General features: G+C 41.9%; 1 protein-coding gene across 4 annotated transcripts in view; it reads left to right on the forward strand.

The window, feature by feature from the left end:
* GPM6B (glycoprotein M6B) overlaps positions 1-26,046 on the forward strand; it is a 36,509-nt gene extending 10,463 nt beyond the window's left edge. For 2 of the 4 annotated variants that reach the window (XM_005871883.2, XM_005871885.2), the window contains 6 exons: positions 12,434-12,620; positions 14,325-14,481; positions 16,710-16,881; positions 19,026-19,099; positions 20,663-20,728; positions 22,267-22,921. In XM_005871883.2, coding sequence (XP_005871945.1) covers positions 12,434-12,620; positions 14,325-14,481; positions 16,710-16,881; positions 19,026-19,099; positions 20,663-20,728; positions 22,267-22,347 — 737 coding nt within the window. In that variant the 3' untranslated portion in view covers positions 22,348-22,921. Of the gene's footprint in view, positions 1-12,433; positions 12,621-14,324; positions 14,482-16,709; positions 16,882-19,025; positions 19,100-20,662; positions 20,729-22,266; positions 22,922-23,999 lie in introns of those variants that run through there. The other 2 variants (XM_005871882.2, XM_005871884.2) reach the window with 1 other exon arrangement.
* The last annotated feature ends 282 nt before the right edge of the window (positions 26,047-26,328 follow it).

Genomic DNA, 26,328 nt, shown 5'->3' on the forward strand with positions numbered 1-26,328 from the left:
TTTCTCTCTCATCGATGTTTCTAACTCTCTATCCCTCTCCCTTCCTCTCTGTAAAAAATCAATAAAATATATTTTTTTAAAAATGTGCACAGTTCAATAGCATAGAGTGAGAAGAAGGGTATTAGTTAACATAACAAGAAGGTCCCTAAGTTATCAGAGCGTTCTTCATTTTAAGAATGTTTTGGAAGACACCAGGCTAGTTGGAAATCAAGAAAAATAAAAAACAAAAAAAATCTTCCTTGGATTGTGTGGTAAAGAGTAAACATCAATATCTTATTAGAGGAAAGCCCTCTAGCAATTGCTCTTGACAAGTTTTGTCCACTGGTTGAACAGTTTCCTGTAAGAACACTGGAAAAATACATGCTTCTGATCCTACAACCAAACACCAGAACACGGGCATTCTAAGCAGCAGTGGCCACTGAGGAGAAAAACACAAGGCTCGATCTGATTTCTTTTCTGAAACCTTTGGGGCCAGACTTATTCCAGAATTCAGAAGAGCTTGGGTTTTTGAAAAGTAACATGGCATGTACACCACGTGCTACATGACATCACCAGCGAAGTCTGGGTGCTCCCACAAATCAAACACATCAATCTTTGTAGAGAGCCTACATTGCATAAAGGAAGCCTATAAACAGCCTCTGGTCCAATCACATTGGGTTTTGCCTTCAAATAAGTTTACATCAGAACAGGTTTTGTTGCCAGCTGAACTATACCAAGAAAGAAAGAAACAATCCTTGGTTTTAGAGTTTTTAGACTTCTAGAATGGTATGCTGAGAAACTGTAGAACTCAGTATCAGGTTGCTGGTGATATTTCATGTGAGAATTCCATGAGCAAGCAGGTTCTTGTCTGAAGGGGAGAAATAAAATCACTGAACTTGATTTATAGGATCATCTTCCGAGATCCTGAAACAATCTCTACCCACATGTAGTTTTAACTTTTTCTGTGCAGTGACTGAAATCAGGACCATTTGTGTCTGAAACCAGCCACAGAGACCTTGCATGTAGGAGAGAGAGTATAAAGAATATAGTGCAGTCCTAGCTGGTTTGGCTCAGTGGATAGAGCGTCAGCCTGTGGACAGAAGGGTCCTGGCTTTGATTCTGGTCAAGGGCATGTACCTTGGTTGCAGGCTCCTCCCCGGGCCATGCCCTGGTCGGGGCTTGTGCAGGAGGCAACCAACAATCAATGTTTCTCTCACATTGATGTTTCTCTCTGTCTTTCCCTCTCTCTTCCACTCTCCCTACAAATCAATGAAAAAATATCCTCGGGTAAGGATTAACAACAACAACAGCAAAACAAATTAAAAAAGAATACAGTGCAGGCTCCGGAGTGAGGGGACTGAACCCAGCCATGTCTTCGCCTTCCCAGTTGCTTGGAGATTTTGTTGGCTTCTAAATCGATGCAGTTGCCATTCTGTACTTAGATTCCAAACCAGATGGTGTGAGAGAAAAAAATAGAGAGAATTCCATATGGCTCTTGTGTCTTTTTTTTTTTCAGAGTTCTCCGTTTCTTTTGAGTGGGGGAGGGGAAGAAGAGGCTTTGATACAAGCTGACCAGAAGATCTTTGCCAAAGGAAAATGCCTCTCCCACCTGTGCAGTTATTATAGTCAAGACCACCTCCCTCCAACCCCCAACTTCCTTATTCCCCTTTGGAAAAGTCCAGTAGCTCCAGTTTCCTTTGCCTGATCTTTTCATGTGTGTTGTTGTTGTTTTTGGTATAACTTCCCAGTAGAATTACATTTTTTAGGACTTGGATAGTTAATCCTTCACCATCTGTTGCTTTTTTGTTATTTTTTTCATTTTTTAAACTTTTTTTACTCAGGTAATACATCTTCTCTAGGCCTCCGGGAAATCAAAGGATGGATGGCCACATAGGCAACCCTGTGTGATGCTGCCTTAGGGGCCCAGGCCTGAGATGGCCATCTGAGATGGTAGCATTGGTAATAAAAGGAATAGTTAATGGACACCTGTGGGGAATACTTCAAGCTACTGTAGATTGTGTTACACAGGCTTCTGAGTATAGCATCAGAGAATTCAGATCCTCTGTTCCAAGTGTGGTCTTTGGGCCAGCAGAATTGGCATCACCTAGAATTGTATTACAAAGGCAGAGTCTCAGGCCCTGATCCCATTCTGCAGAATCAGAATCTGCATTTTAACAGGATTTCCAGATGGTTCCTATGAACATTACCATTTGAGACACACTAATTTAGAGGAAGGTCCAGAGCAAGAAGAGAGAAGACAGGAAGGAATTGAAGTGAATTTACCCTCGAGATCTAGACCTCTCTTTAGCGCTGGAAAAGACAGAATAGCTTACGGTATTCATTCTGCTTTCCCTCTCTGCTTGTGGAGAGGCATGCATAAAAATAGCCATCATTAATGCACTGAGTCCTGGTTAGTTTGAAAGATAGTGAGTGACCTCTGATTCTCTTGTCTACTTGTCTGAAAGCATGTGCATGCCTCCTCTTATTCCTTTGTTTAAAATCTTGGTGAAGGAGAGTGGGGAAGAGCAGTGAAAGTGGGAATGGTTTGTTTCCTTGTGGCAAAGAGAGGGTGAGGAGAAAGTAGTGGATGGGAACTTGGGAGAAATTCTTAAATGTCCCTCATCATGTTCTTTAATATAATCCTATGACGTGCCTTTAATGGATGTCATGGAGCTGTTTTCATCCATTGCTCAATTCAGTGTACTTTAGCAAGTTTTATTTTCTGTGATATGTAAAAGATGATTTATATTTTATTAACTGTAATATTGGGGGTCATTTCGTTAAGTGATTTTTCAAAATATGGGCCTCTAATGCCCTGAATCAGAATCACCAAGGATGCTGGTTAAACATTCAGATTCCCAGGCTCCACCCACCATCTTTGGGGTGGGCCCCAGGAATTGCTGTTTTAATAAGTTCCCCAGTTGATTCAGATGCACACTAAAGTCTGGCCACCACATAGAGGATCATAACCTTGGTTCAGTTCAAAATACTTTTCTGAAGAACAGAAACTTGAAATTCACAGGCAACTTATATACATAGTTACTATCAAGATGTCCAAAGCCAAATCACCACATCCTTAGCTGATGGTGCTGTTGGATGTTTTAAATATATTTTTATTGATGAGAGAGAGAGAGAGAGAGAGAGAGAGAGAAACATTAATGATAAGAGAGAATCATTGATCAGCTGCCTCCTGCACACCCCCTACTGGGGATCAAGCCCACAACCCAGGCATGTGCCCTGACCAACAACTGAACCATGACCTCCTGGTTCATACGTGGATGCTCAACCACTGAGCCATGCCAGCTGCGGTTGGTGCTATTGAATTTGAAGGAAACTCCTCTTGATGTTTTTAGATGATCATTGCATCTTGGTGTATCTAAAAAGAATGCAAAACTATTGTATTGTAGAGCTGTAGGCAAGCACCAATGTATTAATAATCTATTGTCATTTAACAAATTAATCTTAAACTTGGTGACTAGTAACGACAACATATATTATCTCGGTTTCTGTAGGTTGGAATCTGGGCTCAGCTTCTATGTCTCTGGGTCTCATCTGAAGGCCCAACCAGGGACTCATGCACTTCCCAGCTCACTGCTGCGGTTGTTGGCAGGGCTCATTTCCTCACAGTCTGTTGTACTGAGGTCTCAGTTCCTCAATAGCTCCTGGCCCAGGACCTCCCTTGATACTTTGCCATGTGAGCTTTCCCACAGCATGACATGGCAGCTGGCTTCATCAGAGAGATCGGGTGAGTGGGTAAGAAAGTATGCCCACAAGAAAGAGGACGCTAGAAGCAAGTCACTAGGTCCAGCCCACACTCGGAGAGGAATGACACAAAGGTGTGAATCTCAGGAGGTGGGATCATTGGGGTTGTCTCAGAAGGGTGCCTGCCACAAGCTGTGTGAACGTTTCCAAGTGGAAATGCATCCTTTGTGCCGTAGAGCACTGTCTTCTCTCCTCAATGACAGTAGCCCCTTCACTTACCTGTCACTGAGTGGCGGGCTGCAGAATCCATGTCCTGTGGATTGTGCAGCCACAGGACATGTCACCCCACCCCACCCAGGTTAATGTGGATCCTACCTTGTGCAGCCAATCCTTAGTTCCCAAAAGGAATTCACAGCTTTTTAAAATTACTAGTGTCTTTTGTAAAAACCAAACTTAAAAAGTAGCTACTTTTTTCTAACTTTTTTTTGAGGTATGATTGACACTGCATATATTTAAAATGGCCTAGTTGATAAGTTTTGACATAGGTATGTGCCCGAGCAAGATGGTGACGTGTTCGTGAATCCCGAAGTTTCCCCGGTTCCCTCTGTAAGCCCTCCTCTCACCTACCCTCCCCAAGCAACCACTGATTTGCTTTCTGTCTCTCTGGATTAGTTTATGTTTTCTGGAATGACCCTTATGAAGACTTGTTCACATAAATTCTCTCACTGCTTCTTGTCAAACCATTTCCATAAAATGTTGTGTGACATTGAGTGCTTAGTAGCTCCGAGCTTTGTCTGATTTTCATCCTTCCTGCCTCCATTGAACACGCCCTGTATGCTTTGGAAAAAACCTCCAAAAGACCCATTCTGCTACCACCTACAGTGGAAGAGTTTCGTTTGCACCCACTCCAATCCAGCCTACACCCCAGTCCCAGATTAACCTCTTAAAAGCATACCTTGGATCATGTCAACTCTCCTGTTCACAAACCTCTCTCTCCTCACTGCCGGCAAAATGAAGCCTGCAAAGGTGCAAGCTGACTTGGAGGCCCCCCGCCACAGGAGAGCCCCACCTGCCTTTCTGGTTCCTACCCTGACACTGCCCTGGCATCCTTGATAAACTTGGCCACACCCTGAACTCCCCCCATGCATCCCTCAGGAGGTTGGCCCTGCTCTCCTTCCCCTGTACTTTTCCATCTGTCCTAACCATGGATCCTTCTGTTCTTCAAGGCCTGTCCACACCGCTGCCACCATACACCCTTTCCTTAGCTCTCATAGACCCAGGAAATCTGTCCCTACCTCACTCCCCATGCCCCTGAGTCATCTCTCTCTCTATTCTGCTTTAATGATTTCTTCTGTGTTTCTGTCCCTCTCCCCACTCCAGTGTCGATGCTGGGAGAGCAAAACAGTGCCTGGCATATAGTACCACTTCAACAGACACTCAGTGAATTCAGTGGAATCCAGAAAAACATAGATGCTGTCTCCCAGATGGTCAAGGAGGTTAAGTGCTACCAAAGCTTCATGATGCAGATAGTTCTCATATTTCTTGAATATCCTACAGATCTTTCTTAAAATCTGCGATATCTAAACTTAGAGCTAGCTTCTCCTACTCACCATTGGTTTCCCTGATTCTTTGCTCCCCCACTTCATTAGGCTAAGACACACACATGGTGTTTAGGAAAGCCAAAGCCAGTTCCCACAAAGGCAAAGGAAGAGGCTAAGAAGTGTCTGTTTCTTGAATTTGTTCATTCTCACCATGTGAATATATCTTTAATGTAATTGCTTATCATCTACTGCTCATGACATTTTGCAAATGTTAGAAGTAAATCTATTTTTTAATATATTTAATAGCTTTTAGGACAAGTTTTTTTTAAAAGATCTGCTGAAAAGCAATTCCCTTTATATTATTAAAAAACAGGTCCCTTTACACACTTAAAAGTAATTGAAGACCCCAAAAACTTTTGCTCATGTGGGTTATATCAATAAACATTTTCTGCATTAGAAATTATAAATGAAAAATTAACTGTGAAAGAATTAACTCATTATTTATTTAAAATAATAAACCATAATAAATCTGTTACATGTTAAATCATATTTAGGAAAGGTAACTATTTTCTAAAACTAAATAAAACTTCAATGAGAAGAGTAGTAAGTACTGTTTTACATTTTTGCAAAGCTCCACTTTTTATACTGTGTTCCATTCAAATCTGTTGCACTATCTTAGCTTCATATTCAAGAATGATTTCATATCACACATGGGTCATTTGAAAAATATTGGTTTTCTGAGTTGTGTAGATCTTTCATTCTATCAAAAAAGTCACATTTGTTAATCTTACCACCAATTTTATCAAGAAGCCTTGTAAGGATTGGGACTCTGGTATTTTCCCTGTGCCAGATGCAAGTTCTCCAAAATTGAATGGCTCTGGAACACTTGTTCTCCAACCTGGGTGCTCATTAAAATCACATGGGGAGCTTTGTTTTTAAAATCGCAAAACCTCTCATTGCTGAGTCCCACCCCCCGAAATTCTGATTTATTTGGTCTGGGGTGAAGTCTGGGCATCTGGGCTTTCAAATGGTCTCCAGATAATTCTACTGTGCAGCAAAACTTGAGAGCCTCTGCTCTGTGATATTTTCTAAGCAAACTAAAGTTTATTAAGCTCTTTTTAAAAATTTTTGTCATTATTATTTTTTTATCCTCACCTGAGGACATTCATTGATTTTTTTATGGAGGGAAGAAAGGAGGGAGGGGGGAGAGAAACATTGATGTGAGTGAAAAACATCACTCAGTTGCCTCCCACACACGTCCCAATGGGGATCAAACCCGCAACCTTTTGGTGCATGAGAGGATGTGCCAGCCAACTGAGCCACACTAGCCAGGACTTAAGCTCTTCCTTAAAAAAAATTGTAGGTGTCTCAGACCAGGATTGTGCGTTATAACCTTAGAGCGGGGTTTCTCACATGTGGCACTACTAACATTTTGCATCCTATCATTCTTTGTTGGGGGGAAGGGATTGCCCTATGCACTGTAGGTTGTTTAGCAGCATCCCTGGGCTCTACCCGCTAGGTGCCAGCAGTGCCCTCATAGTTGTGATGACTGAAAATGTCTTCCTACACACAGCCCAATGTCCCCAGGGAGGCAAAATCGTCCCCAGTTGAAAACCACGGATCTAAACCCATATAGATTTTTGTTCATGCTGTCTCAGCACTAGTGACATTTGGGGTCAGATACTTGGGGGGGCCGCCCTGTGCATTGTAAGTTTGGCAGCATTCCTGACCTTTAGTCACTGGAACGAGTAGCACCCCTCTCCCCCAATTGTGGGGACCCAAAATATCTCCAGACATTACAGAATGTTGTCCCCTGGGGGCACAGTCACGCCCTGTTGAGAACTGCTACTGACATTCACTTTTGCGTCTATTAAGTAGGATTCTCACCGCTTCCATTTTCCTGATGCTGGTTGTTTGAAAGTTGCAAACCTTGGCTACTTCTCCTTTTCTTTTTAATGTTGTGGCTCATTAGGAATCAGTAAAGGAGCAAGGAAGGCCGTGCTTAGAGCATGGTGTGTGTGAGTGTGACATTCATTCCCTGGGGAAGAATGTGAGCCCTGTTCCCGCTGGCCCTCCTTCTGAGCCAGCGTTAACTCTGCAGCCAGGATCGCAGGCAACTCGGGGCAAATCACTGGGCCGTCATGAACCCACAGCCATGGCAACGGCCATCCGCAAGCCCGAGGACAAAACGTGTTTTATTCTGGTGTTCTGCACAAAAGGTTCTAGAGATACTGGAGACAAACTGGCCATTGAGAGTTAGAGGCATTGATGTGGATTTCTTTCTCCCTACTATGTGGTTTATATTTAAACGCTTAGACTAACGCACACTGGACTTTTTGTGTAAATCAAAACCAAAAATTCAAAATTCTCTTTAGCCACCGAAACCGGCTAAGTGAAGGCTTACAGCATTATTAACCTAAGAGGTTCTGGGGCTTTAGTGAGAGGCATTGAGAATTACAGCAAAATGTGCTTGAAGGCCTGGTATTGATTTTTATTTTTACTTGAGTAGATCTTAGTCATGAAAAAATGCTTTCCTTGCCTTTTCTGGTTCACGTTAACCAATGTTGTCCTTGCCGGTTTGAAGCTTGGGAAAACTTGAGTGTGGATTTATGGAGTATCCAAGAAAAGCATTGACCTTCCTTAGCTGGCATGAACTTGAACAGTGTGGTGCTCTGCTGATGCTTGGCACCACCTCCACATTTCAAAACACCAGTCTTGCCTGTGACTTCTCACACTGGGGACAGCCTGAATCACAGATCCAGTTCCTTTGTCTGTATGGGCACTCTGAGCCCCATGGCGGGGTCGGGTGAGGGAATAAATCTGTTTTCTCAGACCTCATCTATGGTGTGGCTCTAAAGCATCTTTGTCAAAAATTCTGAGGTTAAGAGGACTTATTTGGCTCAGAAAAAGCGCTCTAGTTGCACTCTTTTCAGGACAGCTGAACAACTTGAAACATTTTGTTTCCTCATTGCAGCCCCTGGAACTTGTCATTTGATTTGCTAGAGTTTTGGCCAAGCTCAGTGGGCCACCTCTTAAGGGGAAAACACCAAACACGGTTGAACACAGCACAGGCACTTCAAATGGGCTCAGGACACCACTCCTGAGACTGGGAAGATGGGACTGTTGACTAGCAATGGGCTTCTCAAACTTTCTTGTGCACACAGGTCACCTGAGGCAGAGGCTTGTTAAAATGCAGGTTCTGATTCTGCTGGTCTGGAGTGGGGCCTGAGATTCTGCATTTCTCCCAAGCTCCCTTCTGAAGCTGATACTGCTGGTCCAAGGACCACACTTTGCAAAACAAAGGGTCTAAAGCACTTTCAACTGACAAATGGTCCACTCGTATGTTTTCTTGATGTCTGAAAGTTTTCATTGCTGTCCAGTAGAAGCTGATGGCATCCATCTTTAGTTCTTCTGAGCTATAGACCCACGGATCCAATTGCCTACGAGAAATCCTCCCTTAAGACGACATCCAGTCACCTCAAACTCAACATGTCTAAAAGGAAACTCAACATCTTTGTCCTCAAAGCCTAGCCCTCTTCTGGCCAACCTAGCTAGGAGAACAATACAACATCTATCTGGTTAGACATTTACGAGTCATCCTTGGTGCTCACCAACCCATTCCCAACCCCATGATCAAATCCACACCAAGTTGTGCCCATTTGACATCTTAAGCATCTCTCAGACCCATTAATTTCCTCCACTGCCACCACATTTGCCCTGGTCCAAGCTCCTGTCACCTTTTGTGTGAACCATTATACTGGGTTCCTACTCACCTCCACTTCCACTTTGTTCCCATCACATCAGCCTCAGTGATCTTTTGCAACCCCAGTCTGTTCCCTATGGTTACAAGAGCTCAATGGCTTCAAATGATTCTGAGGATAAGTCCAGAATCCTTAAGGTGCCTAAGACCCTAAGTGGTCTATCAGAAATAGATCCCTCCTATCTTCTTTGCCCCACCCTCTGTGTACTCTGTGTTCTGGCTTCTTTCATGCCCAGGAAAGCGCCCTGTTCTTTTCTACCATAGAGTTTTTGTTCCTTCTGTTCCTGAAACATCCTCCCTAACACATTCTGCTCTCCCTTTGCCTAAGTAACTGAAATTCATCCTTCATATTTAAACTCTAGAAGCCATCCATGGCCATCCCTCTGAAACCTAAGTGAGTCCCCATAGTTTGCTCTCCTAGGACTTCTGAGCTTAGAACCATATGGTTAATGTCCATTTCCCCATAGACTATAAACTCCATTAGAGTGTAGACCACACCTATCTTAGTTTACCATTGAGTCCCCAGTGCCCAGCAAAATGGGACATTGAAGACACTTGGTGAGCATTGAATGGTCACTAATTGAATGAAATGGAACAAGTGAATAGACAACTGCTCCCTCCTTTTTAATGCTGTCATCTGCACCCATATCTGTTACTCCGCTTAACTGACAGCTTCAATTAAACAAGACCTTTGAGACACCGCAATACCCAAAGTGATGATAACAGCAAGGTTATGGGAAGAGTTTTTCTTGAGTGAGGGCTGAGCTGTGTCTTTAGATGAACCTGCTATGCATCCAGCTGTATTGTTTCCTATACATTTTTCCCATGTTGCATTCCACAAGCCTCGACTCACATTGGCCGGCAAGGTCCATAAGAGTTTTATCTGTGAATGTGGAATGATGACCAATATGGTGACTTCTGTTCTATAGGAGCCAGAGCTCCTATAGCTGCAAATAAAACCATCTGCAGAGAGACTGATTCATTTACGTGATCCTCCAAATCCTTGAGTCCCTGATTTCCCCCGCTGTTATAAAATCAGACCCACAGCATGGGGTATATGGAGTCCTTGAGAGATATAAATTGGAGGGAAACTTTAACCTTGATGTAGTGTTGAAGTTGGGACTGAACAGCAGCATTCTTCTAACCCTGCTTGTCTTTCTGAGTCAGGGAGCAGCTGTGATATTTCCTTTGAAAGAAGCAGAATGCTATAACACTTTGGATGAAAGACCTTTGAAGTGGCAGCTGGATTGTGAAGGATGAGTTATATTGTTAAAGAGCAAGTGTGCTATGCCATAACACCTAACCTAACTCCAAATGATGAGAAAGGATATGGTTTATTTAAATATATAGTATACATATATAAAACAAAAATATTCAGGAATGAATAAGCCTTTTATCAGATCACTAGTATATGTCAATGTCACCATGTCAACTGTGTTCTTCATATGAGGTCTTTCTGTAGAAAGCCTTTCCTAATCCCTCCCCAATATGAATTTATTCCTTCCTGTCCTTCTCTCTCCCCTTTCCCACCCACCATCCACTGGCTCTCCAGCAGTCTGTATCTTATGCTGTACTATAAGAACATTATATGTCTGCTTTCAGCATTATTAGACTGATCTCCTTGAAGGCAAAAAAGACATCTGATTTCATCGTTGTTTCCCCAGTGCCAAGCACAGTTCTTAGTACTCAATAGGTCTTCAAAAATATGTTGAATTAATGAAACCCAAAGTAAAACTCAGTTAAAACCCAGGTCCTGTTATAGAAAAACAAATATGTGACAGGTGAAACTCTATCTTCCAAAGCAGTGTTCTGCAATGATAGAATGTTCTCAATCTGCTCTGTCCAATAGGGCAGCTGCTAGCACATGTGGCTACTAGCATGTGAAATGTGGCTCGTGGAACTGAATTTATTGTTTTATTTTAAATAGCCACATGAGCTAGTGGCTACCATGTTGGACAGCAGAGCCTCCAGGCCACACATCTCTATGCAATATGGACCAGATATGACATTGTTAGCCAGGGAAGCAGGCATGCATCTTGTTACTTATATCATAGAGACTAGGAGTGGGGAGATTGTGAATGATACCACACACACAGGTCTATTGTTTTATGTACTAGAACACATCGAGGCTGGAGAAATCTGGTAATGTGGTGGGGTTAAGCAAATCCTAGTTTAAAATGGGATGCTCATCAAAATGGAAAAGCCTGTCTCCAGTGTTTTATGCTGGGTATCCACTTCCTGTCTACTGTAAAGACCATTTGGGGAAAAGAAATGTAGCTGGCTTCATGTGCTGCCTTGGAGTAATGAACTGCTCTTGACTGCTATTAGACCTCATAATGCATTCAGAGTTCGATTTCCCTGACAAGCCATTTACTTAAGGGTCTGGATAATATAAACAGGGACAGGAGGTCAGGGAGGTAGTGACATTATCCTGAGGCCAGCACTGCTCTACCAAAACATAAATGTCTCCGAACTGAAAATGGCAACTGGCTTTGCCCCTTGGGGAGGTCTCCATGGCGATCTCAAGTAAAAGTTTATTTTAAAAATGAATAGAAGTCTTATTCTTCTCAAGATGAAGAGTGAACTGTGGCTCTCTCTCCTTCATTTCACTTCATGGATGCTCATTTTGTCTTTTTTTTTTCCTTCTGTTCCTTTTCCTTCTTCAAGTACTTAAATGTCATCCACCAGTTCTGGGTTCTTATTCTGAACATGTGTGTCGAGGAAGGGGGACAGATGGAAACCGGGGAGGAGGAGGACTATAAATAAACTGCTTGTGCTGCTGGGCTGGGGGACATTTTTATTACAAAATTAAAGTAATTTCTGATATTGACATGAATGAAACCTGAGGGGATCCACTCAAGTGTGCCTTGGTGACTCTGTACTTCTAGGGACCAAAATACCTATCACCTTTCCAAAATGATCACGTTCATATTTTTCTGAATGCAGCAACAGTGTAATTACTGTATTTGATTCTTCTGGTTCCCAGGACGTGAGGGCTCAGGCAAAGCCATTGGCTGCTACAGAAATAGAGGTATTTGGAACCCCAGAAGGTTGAGGTTGCGGGGAACTTGATGGTGGCTTTTCTTCGTAGAACTGCAGCTTCCCTGCTGTCCTCTCTTTTGACTGTTAGGGGAGTGATTGCTCCACCTCGTCACTTAAGCAACCCCACCAACCCGGGTCAGTGGCGAAGCTCTAGAATTGTGACTTAGTACATAATTATCTATCAATTATCTAGCAAATTAAGCTACATTCCCTCCTGGAGCCCTAGAGTCTTCACCCACAGAATAGGAGATCATGACAACTGCCCCACTGGCCCTTGGGATGTTGCACTGTTAACTATAGGGTCTGAGAAGGAAGATGGAAAAGTAGAACCTTCTTTGCTAATGTGTGGTGTTCATGAAGACCAGAGCATCTTGCCCATAACACATGCATTTCTCTCCTTTGGGTCTAGGTTGCTTCGAATGCTGCATCAAGTGTCTGGGAGGAGTCCCCTACGCCTCTCTGGTGGCCACCATCCTCTGCTTCTCTGGGGTGGCTTTGTTCTGTGGCTGTGGACATGTGGCTCTTGCAGGCACTGTGGCAATTCTTGAGCAACACTTCTCCACCAACATCAGGGACCATGCCGTGCTGAGTGATGTGTAAGTACCTGCTTCCCTTTAAAACTGTGTTTAAAACGCAACAACCCCATGATGTTTTCAGAAAGACGACAGGACGACAGTGTGCTCTCCTGGCAGAAAGCTGATGCTTTTCATGAAAGCTCGCTGTATGCAGATAGAAGAAGGCCCATGAGAGAAGGAAAAAAAAGAAAGGGCCAAGAAGGCAGTGGGTGTTTGGGATCTCACTTGGGAATGGCAAGGTGCACACATAGGACATTCCACACACTGTAGCCTTGGACATGGGGGCCCGTGGCAGGGTGATGCTGCGGATCATCACGCCAGTTATCATGGTTCCCAAGTAAGAGGCGCCCTCCAGTGGTCTCATAAGAAACTACCATCCCTGGAATAATAGGAACCCTGTTGAGGACTGCCCTCTAATTCCACAGGAGCAGGACTTTTGACATTAATTCTTCAGGCAGAGGAACAAATCCCAAGATACCTCCCAATGCAGAAAAGAGAAAGTTTGGGGGAGTTGAGCCCCAAATCTCTGCCTCCCCATTCTGGAACCATTCTCAGTGGAGTTTCAACAACTGCCATGCAGATTCTCCTAATGGTGCAAGCCCCGAAGCAGTGCATTCATATACTTCATATACTTTCCCCATTGCCTCCAGTATTTTCTTTTTCCTTCCTTGACTTCCAAAGTCTCACAGTATTTAGGTATCTTGTGATTATAAAAAAAACTTCTCCACCAGACTGAAAAAGGCACGGATGAATTTTTATGGATCAATAACGAAGTCATGTTGGAAGAGTCCTTAGGGGATGCTATTCTTTTTTATCTGTTCACGAATGACATCCAAAGTAATGAGCAGGGGTAGGGGAGGTTATAAGGAAGATCAAACAGGATAAGGGACTTAATGAATACAACTGTGTGCAAAGACCACCAAGAATATTTACCACGACCGACCCTGGGAAAGGTGTGCTGCTTTAATTAGCTAGTGAACTTGATGAGTGGCTCTCAGATTTCCAGGAATCCTTAAAAATTCCCCATGCCCATGCTTTGCTCCAGACCAATTAAGTCATAAGCTCTGGGGATAGTACCCAGAGACCAGTATTTCCTAAAGCTCCCCCGGTAGTTCCAAAGGGCAGCCAAAGGTTGAGGAACAGTCATCTGGGTCCCTGTCAGCTTTCACGGACAAAGTTAGTTGTAAATTAACTTTTTGTACCTTAACCTCTTGACCATTATCACTTATGTAGTGAGAATCTCAATGCAAAAAAAAAAAAATCTGCCCAAGTTATTTCTTAAGGAAGCCCTGAGTGCTTACTTAAGGGCCATCTCAGAATAACATTAACCAGTAGGCCTGGTTGGGAGGCATTTGATATGGCAGAAAGAACATGCTTCAATGCCTTTCTTATTTGCAAAATGAGGATTCTAACCCCCACAGCACAGGACTTGGGTAAGTATTACAAGATTACACCTGGATCTCTGCCCCTGACCGAAGGAAAAGTCTCTCTTGTTTGGGAAGGCTGTGCACCTCAACAGTGGGCCCACCTTGGAAAAAAGGCCCAGGATGCAGTGGGGTGGGCAGGGATGCCTGTCTGGAATGCCCACAAGCCCACTGCAGCCATGAGAGTGGCAGGAGATGCCACAGGACACCATCCTCATGTCCTCCCTCCAGAGGTTGAAAACGCTGTCTGTTTACCAGGCAGTGGATTTAAATCCTCAGGCTTTCCTCTTCCTTTCTGTAGAATCCAAATGATGCAGTATGTCATCTATGGAATTGCGTCCTTTTTCTTCTTGTATGGGATCATCCTGTTGGCAGAAGGCTTTTACACCACGAGTGCAGTAAAAGAACTTCACGGGGAGTTTAAAACCACCGCCTGTGGCCGATGCATCAGTGGAATGGTGAGTATGAATCTCAGATTGTCTGATGCACAGCCAGAGCCACACCCCTCTGTACTGTGTAGCTGAGGAAAGCTACGAGCTGAGAATGCAGGGAGAGTCCATGACACACATACAGGCACACCTCGGAGATGCAGTAGGCTTGGTTCCAGACCACCACAATGAAACGAGTCATAATCTTTCTGCTGCTGGAGGGTCTTTGCTTTCAGCTTGTAAAACACACAACATCTCTGAAGTGCAATAAAACTGAGGTATGCCTGTAGTGTTCTTAATTTAGAGTTTGGAATTTGAAAATACCTTCAATATATTATTGATAATAAATTAAAATATATGGGGGAGGTAGTATTATATCAAACATTTCCCTTATCAAGGTATAGGTAATGAGGGTATTGAAGATTTTTCAAATATAAAGTTCCCACAATAAAAGGAGAAGACTTGGACATCGTCTCAATGCTCTCTTCATATTTTGAATGTGGATTGTGATCCTGAAGCCTTACATGTACTAGCCACTCAACCCCCTTAGAGTTTCCCTCTGGGATGAGCTCTTTATTACCTAGTCTTTAAAAAAAAAATTGATTTCAGAGAGGGAGAGATAGAAACATCAGTGATGAAAGAATCACTTATCAGCTGCCTCCTGCACACCTCCCACTAGGGATCGAGCCTACAACCGGGGCAGGTGCCCTGACCAGGAATAGAACCCTGACACTCTGGTTCATACACCGATGCTCAACCACTGAGCCACACCAGCCCTATAACCCAGTCTTTTAATGAGCTCTTTCTAAGCTCTGTTCTCCTCTAGATCAGAGGTCAGCAAAGCTTGTTTGCCCAGGGCCAGAATGCCATCAGTTCAGGCTCTGCCTGCAACTTACCTCATGGTCTGTCATTAAGGACAGAACTCTGAATGCTAGAGGCCTCCAGAACAGGAATGTCCCCACAGGCCCTCTCCACTGGGCACAGGCTATCCTGGGAGCCCTGACCGCTGTGGGAAAGGGAGGCTCACCAAGCAAAGAATCACCAGCCCCTTTTCAAGTCTTTGTGATGTATTAGAAAGCAAGTTTTCTTCTGAAGGGCAAGAAAAGAAAGCCGAGTCTGGAGTGGCCCACCCTTAAGCACTGGGGAGAGAGCCTGTGAAACTGCTGAACTCTGCTGCTTTGAATACTTTTAGAAATGCAAATGCTTCCCAAAGTGTAAATGCCCTTGAGATAAAATGCCTTGTTCCTGCAGTTTCCTGGGATGACCGACAGGAGGTGACCTGTCTTGAGCCGACCCCAGGCCAACCTGGCACGACCCAGGTATTTCCTGCAGTGTGGAAAGCTAGATGGAAACTTCACCTCTTCAGCAGCAGCCTGAAAAACTAAAAAGCCAAACTAGGATTCCGAACCTTCACCCACACACTCCGTGGGTGCACATTCTGAAAATATAAATACCCCAATGTGTTTGAAACAGCCTTTCAAAGTTCTCTGAAAACTGGTAGTCAAGGCAGGTTAAGAAGAAACTTAAAGCAATGTGATTATATTCTGTGTTGCAACGTGGGGGTGAACACGGTGATTTTGTCCTAAGCCAGGGCTTTGCTTGCAGAGTCGCTGTGAATCTTAAAGATGAAAACAACTCGGGGGAAATGAGAATTTGATCAGATTCACTGTGCATTAAACTTGTGTGCAAGGCTATTTTAAACTTTTAATACAGGTTCAAGATCTAATGCTTTTAGTAATTTCACATGATCATGAAACTAGTGAGGTTGCTTTTGAGAAGGGATTTCTTGTATGACTATTATCCTATCCATCTATTATGTAAAAGAACTTAATTTGAGGGAAATTAATATGGTTATAATTCAAGTGGCCTGTGAAACCACCCAGACACTGTCCCATGGTGAATACAGAATTCATGTTTAGGAAGAATGCCACATGGGAGGTCCTGTCACTAATTAGCTCTGTGACCTTGGACAAGGGAGATCATCTCTTGAAAATCTCTGGTCCTTGTTAGTTAAAAGGACTTTTAACTAACTGGGCTTCGGTAGTAAACATTTTCCATACTCTCTCTCTGGAGAGCGTGACCACCCTGCCCCAGCGGTCAGCCTTGGTTCTCCTTTCCCTTGTCACTACTGTGGCAGATGGTGCTCTGAATTGAATGCATCCCACAGGTTCGATATCAAGTCAGAAATGCAGAATCATTCCTCCCAGGCGGTGCGCCTTGGCAGGTCCAGTGACGATTCTTTGTCCTTTTCGGCTTAGTTTGTCTTCCTCACCTATGTGCTGGGAGTGGCCTGGCTTGGTGTGTTTGGTTTCTCTGCGGTGCCCGTGTTTATGTTCTACAACATATGGTCAACTTGTGAAGTCATCAAGTCACCCCAGACCAACGGGACAGCCAGTGTGGAGCAGATCTGCGTGGATATCCGACAATACGGTACTTCCTTTTAATCCCCCGTTAATGTTTATGCTCTCATGTGTAAGTCTGCACCTTAATTATTACATGGGCCTCTTTTTAATCATCATGATCTCTTTCATACCTTTTCTATTAGAATGGAAAGATCATTAGGGTCTTAGTTTATAAAGGGTGCCATTTAAAATTTTGTTATATTTTCAAGAAAGTAGCAAACATCTTTTAATAATGAGAAGCTAATTCATAATGCAATTGAATAAAAAAGACGATGTCCACTATAAAAAGTTTACGTATTTTCAATATTCCAGTTTTGTATCATCTTACTTTCCATCCAAAACATTGCATGCCCTGTATAATCCAATTAATTTGTATGTCTGACTCTTCAAAGCAGGTTTTTTTTTAAAATGACCAATTGCTTCAACTTCATCTATACTGAAAAACACAACATAAAATCCAAATGTATTTTAAAGCCATGAGAACATATTCTGTAACAGCCGGCAGTTGGAAACAGGTTCAAACATGTTTTCAAATGAATGGGATCATCCCAATAGGCAGCTACGGTTGGTTCATTTTGACAAGCCACAGAAGGGGCCATTGCTGTGCCTGTCAATTAATTTGAGACTTGATTTCCCTGCTGAGTGAGAGAAGGCAACATCCCCTATGTACGGAGTTTAATTAGTGTTTCTAGCCAGGATGGCAGAAATCCTGTTCTTGGCAGAAACAACTAGGGGAAAACAGCTTTTCATTAGAACCGAAGAGGAAGTAACTGTTCTTTCAGAGCTTTGAGAGAGAGATGACTAGCATTTCATTTTTGTTGCTTGTTTTTCCCGTGTGACTTATCCTCAGCCTCTTACCTTATGATATAATAGGAAATTTGTCTTAAATTGCCCATCAACCTAATAATCTCTTCTCATAAAGACCAAGGCTCAACCACACTTCTTTTTGATGGATTGAAAACAGAGCCTAAAGTTGATTTTTAAAGTATTTGTAAATCAATGTCTAAATGTACTGGTAATCATCTTTTTAATCTGTATTTTAAATCGCCGGTTCCACTGACAATTTAGGGACTCGTCATTTCCCATTCTTCTGAAGCATGAAGACTTATTTTTGGCCCACAGCAAGGATGGAGGAAATCAGGAATGTTTTAAAATCCTCCTTCCTTACCTCCTGGGGAAGTGTAAATTGAACTGAGTTCAATATGTAAGCATGCACCTGCTCATTAATGGCAAAAAGAGCAGCAGCCCCCAACGCACAATGTTGCTGCAGGGAGGAGTCCAGGTTACAGTGAGAAAGACCACAGACCGTGCTGGCCACACTCTGTGATGAAGGTCAGTGTTTTCAATCCCAAAGTATTTCCAAAACATTTGTAAAACACAATAAAAAAATGGTCCAGCCAGTATGGCTCAGTGCTTGAGAATCAACCTACGAAATGAGAAGTCACTGTTCCATTCCAGGTCAGGGCACATGCCCCGGGTTGCAGGCTCGATCCCCACTAGGGGGCATGCAAGAGGCAGCCGATCAATGACTCTCTCATCATTGATGTTTCTATCTCTCCCCCTCTCCCTTCCTCTCTCTGAAATAAAATTTTTTAAAAAAACATAATAAAATGAATATAAAAGCAAAGACATACAAAATACAAGTCCAAATTATTTAACAAAAACAAATTACTCTGTCAAACTGCCATGAAACTTTCTGAGCACAGACTCTCAATTTCAGAACTTATCTCATGGCAAACCACTAACAAAGAGACTGAGTAACAAGGCCACAGACCAAGGAATCATGAGGAAATGAACTTGACCTCAGCATGATGAAATGCTTTATGGGGGGGGGGGGCCCCCTGGAGCTGCTCAACTATGATTCATAGATACATAGGAGGGAAAAAATCATTTTTTACAGATATCAGCTCCACTAAACAAAGCATGATTTGTAGAAAAATAGTATCAGGTTAAGTCTCTTACAGACTAGTTGACTTCACTCATGCCCTATAGTCCAAATGGGACTTAATTATTCCGAAAGGCTGTTTTGCAGAGGGCAAGTATGTTCATTGTTGCTGAAGAATATGACCTACAACTGCACTGTAATTGGCTTCCGAAGTGGTGAGGACAGGAGAGCACGAAGCATTGTAGTTTGCCCTAACACCTAACTCTCTATTGGGACTCACTTCACAGGTATCATTCCATGGAATGCTTTCCCAGGAAAAATATGCGGCTCCGCCCTAGAGAACATCTGCAACACCAACGAGGTAAACCACTCTCCTGTCAGAGGCTCACAGATGATCACAGCAAAACAGAGTCCATTCTCCTGGGGAGCAAAAGCAGGAGGGATGGCTCAAATGCTGTCAAGGAAAGACCTTTTTGCAGGCTTTTAAAGAGTGAACTGTATGTAATCAGTACTCAACCACTTTTGACCTAAAAGATGGCCCTTTCACTCAGTCCACCCTTTCAGTGAGGATCGTAGCAATCAGAAAGCTTTCTCTTTCTGCAACAATTTGTAAGTGACCCCAATCCTGATTTTTGAAAGTATAAAGAGACTCTTCTCTTTCACCTTCAGACAGTTTTTCAAATTAGGACATCTGTCACAGGACAAGTGTAAATTAATTTTCAGGGGAAAGTGTCCCCTGTATTTGTATGTAAGTCAAAATTTTATAAATCGTCACAGTCAGTCACTTATATTGCCAGAGTGACTGCTGTTATTTCTAGGGCACCCTTAATTGGCACTAAATCTTAACATTCTTTGCTTTAAGACCTCTGGCCCTAGAATATTCTTTAGGCATTGGTATATAAAACTCTTAAATGCACCAGTAGAAGCTTGCATGTATAAGAGAACCCTAATGTGCTTTTAGAAAGCAATCAGTTACTGAAATAATGAGCCCCTGCCGACCTGGCTGGTCAGTATGTATATCCATAGTGTAGAATGGCTCAAGGCAGGGAATCCCAACCTTGGCTGCACATTGCAGTCATTGAGCAGCATTGTAATATACTGATGGCTGAGCCCCAGCCTCCAGATCAGTGTTTCTCAAACTTGGCTGCATATTAGAATCACTTGGGAATCTTTTTAAAATCCTGATTTCTGGGCCTCACCCTCCAGAAATTGTTTCTTTATTACTAATGTTGTGGCCCTACCCCTAATAGAGTGACAACACGTCCTACAGGAGGTGGAAAGCTACAGGAGAGGGCAGGGAACAATTTGTTATGGGGTGAGACTCTAGGGCCTTGGTCGGTAAACTGCAGCTCGCAAGCCACATGCGGCTCTTTGGGCCCTTCAGTGTGGCTCGTCCTAAGCCTTAGGAGTACCCTAATTAAGTTAATGACAATGTACCTACCTATATAGTTTAAGTTTAAAAAATTTGGCTCTCAAAAGAAATTTCAATCATTGTACTGTTGATATTTGGCTCTGTTGACTAATGAGTTTGCCGACCACTGCTCTAGGGCAGGGGTCCTCAAACTACGGCCCGCGGGCCACATGCAAATACAAATATTGTATTTGTTCCCATTTTTTTTACTTCAAAATAAGATATGTGCAGTGTGCATAGGAATTTGTTCATAGTTTTTTTTTAAACTATAGTCCGGCCCTCCAACCGTCTGGGGACAGTGAACTGGCCCCCTGTTTAAAAAGTTTGAGGACTCCTGCTCTAGGGCATCAGAAAGTTTAAACACCCGCCAGGTGATTCCAACTGGGCTGGACTGGAACGCACACTTATACTCAGCCTTGCGTAAACACTTAAAGATGATGCAGCATGTTGGAACAGGAGTAGCCCATTTCATTACACACGAAATGCTCATGTTGGTGCCCTCTTCTTTCCTAGTTCTACATGTCCTATCACCTGTTCATTGTGGCCTGTGCTGGAGCTGGTGCCACCGTCATTGCCCTGGTGAGTAAGGGCCTGAGGATTGGCCTGTTCTAGCTCCCCCTCCCAGCAGTCTCTATAACGACAGGTTTCCCTTCCAGGAAACACTTCTAGGACTCAAGGTGGGTTAAACTTCACCTGTGTAAACCTATCGCATGTCTAGATTGCAGGGTGTACTAGTTGGCTGTCCTGGCACTGATTGTAGGTAATGTAAATTGGATTCTGTGGAAAGAAGAAAGGGGACCAATACCTGGAACACCTGTTAACTAGGACGGGAACATTGCAATGTGGCTTATTCAGCCCTTACTTTCATGACTTCAATCATGGATAAATGGTCATGTGAGGAGATGTGCATATATACATACACACTTGTACCGTTGATCTTGTGCACAGAAGTTATGCTGAATAAAGTTTTCTCAACACCGAATTAACCAACACAGAGCCATTGCTCCTTGGGGGAATACAGGATTAGGTTTCTGCGAACCTCTGGTCACAACAGTTTTGTCAAACCAATGGAATACAGAAGCCTGCTTTGTGTGATTCTATTCAAAGACATGATTTACTAACACTGAACTCCCGGCCAACAGCACTATGCCTCATACCCAAATGAAGCTCAGTCAGTACATGTACCCTCTTCAGAAGGCACCTCACAACCTTCTTGCACTTAAAACCACTACACAGCACCTGGAACAGGGAACATTTAGAGTGAAACCACAAGAATGCAAAAAACATGGCACTAAACAGATTGACAAAAAGGACACTTGTGCTCAGACAGAGCTGGAACAAAAAGGCAGTGTCACCTCGGTTGACCTCCACTAGGAGACAAGACTTTTTCACCACTCTGCACATGTCCACGAATACCATGGAAGTCCTATGAGTGCTGATGTGGGGGTCACAAAGACATTTTAGTATGTAGGCAAACTCGAAAATATAGAATCTGTGAATAATGAGGATCAACTGTATAAACACAAACAGGAGTGTGTATGTATGTATGTGCACTGATATGTATTTTGGGAGGGCTTGGTTTGTGATTTCAAGAAATCTAAGATTGGTGAAGCAAAAGGGGGACATCTCATCAGCTCAGAAATGAGTCATTCCCAGGTTTTCCATCCCTGAAGTCATCCCTTCCCATGACAGCCTATGAAAAGAAAGCACCTGTTCACTCACAGTGTGACCCATTTTCTGGGCTGCTGCCAGCTCTCTGGGCTTAACAGGCAGGAGAGGACCCATTGCTCCTGAGTAGACAGTTTTGGAAAGATGACGGGAAATAGAGCATTTAGCTTCATCGGATGCTACTGACCCAGAACTGTATCTTGTCATTCTTTAAACACGTCCTAGTCTTTTTAATAAACATACCATGGGCAAAGCTGAAGACTGATGTGGTGTATGTGAAATGAGAAAAGGTTTGTGTGCACTAGACGTGAGAATCGCCTGTGGTGGTTACAAATGGGAAAAAGAAACACCGTAGGCCGAGTTGGCACCCCACCCCACCCAAGTTTAGAAGTGTGGCACTGGCCCTCACTGCCTATATCTTACTGTCCTGTTTTGTTCTCTTCCACCAGCTGATCTACATGATGGCTACTACATATAACTATGCGGTTTTGAAGTTTAAGAGTCGGGAAGATTGCTGCACTAAATTCTAAGTTGCATGAGGCCCATAAGGAGCGTTAGAGAGCTGTACGATGTAGCATGAACATCACTGACACCCAGACTAAAGCAGAGTCTAGGCTTCTGCAGTTTCGCACCAGTAATTTGTAAATAGCTTTAGTCAACTCATTCTGCGTGGAAGGTTAATAAGATGACTTACCGTACGTGAATTACAAAATTATGAGATCTGGCTATTTCCACATTTTGAAAAGGATTCAGTTATGTACTGACATTGCTCAGCACCCATTAAAAATTAATTTTCTTGAACTTAAACTTTAAACAATATCTCTAAGTGAAGTATTAAAACTCTGAAACACCTGCATTTTCCGTTATTTTTACTGGCTTGATAACCAAGTTCAATGGCAAAAATGAACACAGTGCCGAAGATGAAATGGAAGAAAACTTAGTCTGGATTTTGTTTTGTCAGACTCCTTCTGAAAAATATTTTATAAATATATTTTAAATTTCATTAAAAATTTTTTATGATTGCATGGTTCACTACCAAATAAATGCCCCTCAAGTAAGGTGAAAATTTGAAGTAAAATAAAGGCCACCCATTTGTTTTCTCTGAAAAAAGGATTTATGTGAGTTATTTTTTTTAACATAACACAATCCTTCTTTTCAGAGCCCACAAAATTGATAACCCTAAGTTGTTGGTAAGTAGTAACTGATTCCTTAAAGCCAGTTCTCAAACTGCACGTAAGTTTTTAATTTTTTAATTTTATTTTAGAGAGAGGAAGGGACAAAGAAATAGAAAACATCAATGATGAGAGAGAATCATCGATTGGCTGCCTCCTGCACACCCCCTTTATTGGGGATCAAGCCCACAACCTGGGCATGTGCCCTTGACTGGGAACCAAACCGTGACCTCCTGGTTCATGGGTCGATGTTCAACCACTGAGCCACACCAACCAGGCACTCATAAAATTTTAATGGGAAGAGAAATTGTTCCTGGATCTGAAGGTCTCAAGTATGTTGAGAAGGAAATATAAGGAACTTGAGATGTAGATTTTGCAGGAAAGATGAGGAAAATAAATGGGGAAAAGTGTTGACCACATCAACTGTAAAGAATGCCAATATGGATTTTTACATTTTTGAAATGAAATAATGGCAGTTACAAAATGGAAAATGTAGTTTTACTACTAAAAAATTGTTAACAGAGACTGCATGCTTTGCTTATAGTTCTTAAGTTTGGTTTTGACATTTACTTAATTTTTCCATGTTAAATATGTAGCTCTTTATTACTTACTAAAAATAAACGTTGTTCAGACTTTTAGGCCTTTTGGGTAATTGATTTTTGCACTGCACTTATTTAAAAATAACCACATTCCTGAACTTCTGTATCAGTTTTTAAAATTATTCTCAAAATGGTAAAAAGCACCCTCTATGTGTTTTATTTTTGCCTTTTCTTAATTAACTTTGACCATTTTTTTCAAGTGCATTATGTCTGGATACTAACTTTTCTTCTGCCTTTTAATATTGACTCTACTAGAACATGCTCTCAGTATCTGATGCCTCTGATTGCAGAATGAGTATTAATATGAAATAACCCTCTCCCTTTCTTACAGTAAAGTCCGTCTAATCTACCTAGCAGCTTGCTTTGCCTCTGACATGCTCACTAGCCATCATGCTCACCCTTCTTTTCCAGATCCACTTCCTCATGATACTGTCTTCTAACTGGGCTTACTTAAAGGATGCCAGCAAAATGCAGGCTTACCAGGATATCAAAGCAAAGGAAGAACAGGAACTGCAAGATATCCAGTCCCGGTCAAAAGAACAACTCAATTCTTATACATAAACGTTTGCCAGAGTGCTTCCGCCGACACATTGACAGCTGTGACAAATCATCAGACAGCTGCTCTGCAGTACAGATGTGTTTCCCACCAAACAAACTCACGTAGAACTACAAACACTTCACTGTCTATCTCAAGCTGCTGGGATGTATTTCTAGGAAAACCCTCCAGTAGGTAAACCTTTTCCTTTAGAACAGATACAGGAGGTTTCATGTTAGCCATTTTAAAAGGCAACACTTTTTGACAAAATGATTGTTCATCTTTTTGAAATTTGTGGCATGTTCACATTTATTGCTAGAGCAATCCTACCAAGATAGGAATTGAGAATAAGGCATACTCCTTGATAGGGACCCATGATGTGCCAGCACCAAGGGAAGGGACCATAAATTCATGTGTGCCATCTGTCCCTAAACAGATGTACCTAATAGGGAATAAAATGGAATTGGTGTGAAGTTCCATTTCTGACAGCCAACATTTATTAAACAGTGGCTTCATCAAAGATAATGTAATTCTTATAATTGATTAGGACACCTTAACTTTATGATCCAATCAGAAATTTTTTTCAATAATGCTAAAATGTGCTACTATAATTCTGCTATAACTACCATTAAAGAAGCTGAATTCTGACTCCTTGACAAGCTTTCTGGAATCAATTTTCTAAAAGACTTCATTGTAATAAAATGACCCACTTGTCATCATTCTTCTTGGGACATAAATGTCAGCTCAGCCTTAATGAGTATTTGCTGTAAATTTCTTAGAACTTGCATCACAACGGGAGATCCAAAATACTTCATAGAATTTTTTTCCACAAACATTTTTTTAAATTAAGAAGTGTTACCTTATTAAAATGACCACCATTCTAAACCGTTTTTATGTGGTCTGAAAAGTGAGTTTACAGTTTCATACCAACTATCTAAAACCTAATTGCAAATAGACGACAGACCTCCTACTTTTATAGACTTGAATACTTAAGTAATTTAAATTAGGGTATTTATTTCACTTTTTCTTATCTTAGTTTCCTGGAATAATCAAAGTTCCATGTTCAGCAAAACAACAACTGCTTGAGTTTAAGCCATTTTCAGAAACTTGCCTTCTAAATCATTGTGTACCAGAACATTAAGTGACTATAGGTATTGGGTATTAGTGATGGTAAACTTTGTGTTGTTCTTTATGAAATGATACATATAACTGTTGGGTGCATCCGTGCTTTTTAAAGGGGGCTGCATAATATAGGGTTAACTATGTATATTCATGTTAAGAATTAACTTGTGGTTTGGCTGTTTTCCTGGATTTTAAAACATATACATGTGCAGAACTGTATTGCAATGAAAGGAAGCATAACTTTATCAACATGCTATTAAAAGTGAACAAGTATATTTCATTTGGATTCTTTCAGTTGTGGTTGTTAATGCCTATACATGCCAATTTGGACCTTGACTATTTTTTTAGTGGGAGAAGCTCTCCCCCATGTAGAACGGTTGTTCCGGACTAGCTTGGTGATGTGCTTTCTGTTGCATGGCAAACTTCGATGTTTCCTCTGGCAGTGCAGGTGCCATTAGAGTCCAGTGTTCTAGAAGCGGTGTCTAAAGCCTAATTTGACTTTTCTAATTCTGGTGGCTACTACCAAGAATGTTCGAAAGTTTTGTTCAAGTAGTCTAATATTTTTTATGTAAAGAGCATTAAATTTTGCTATGTATAAATTTTTGTAACCTAACAGTGAATCAATATTTTCTATCAGTGCCAAGGGCTTCCTGTAGTTCTATTCCAGTGTTATAATAAATATTTGTAGATAATAGTCAATACTTGTGTATGCTTATTTTAAAGATCTATTTAGGTGGAAATAGTTGTGGATGTACTAAGAGAAATGAAATAAAATTATAGCTTCATTCAGTTGCCTTTTGACATACATAAATGTTCTCTTTCTCCGTCTTCAGTATGGTGTCATTTTTAAATAGTATGCATGATCAAGATTTCACATTCGTATGAAATCCAGCTTATAAGAGAGTGCTAAGTTTCATTTCTGACAAATCTCTTTTAAGAAAATGACCTCACCCACTAGGGTGTATTTTACATAAAGTACCATTAACACTTTACACTTCTTTGTGAAAAATATAGACATTTTCTGACTTAATGAAAGCAATATACCTATGGGATGAACACAAAACTTAAGTTAGGGGAAAGTAT

Source organism: Myotis brandtii, unplaced genomic scaffold, assembly GCF_000412655.1.
Source record: "Myotis brandtii unplaced genomic scaffold, ASM41265v1 scaffold359, whole genome shotgun sequence".
NCBI lineage: Eukaryota > Metazoa > Chordata > Mammalia > Chiroptera > Vespertilionidae > Myotis > Myotis brandtii.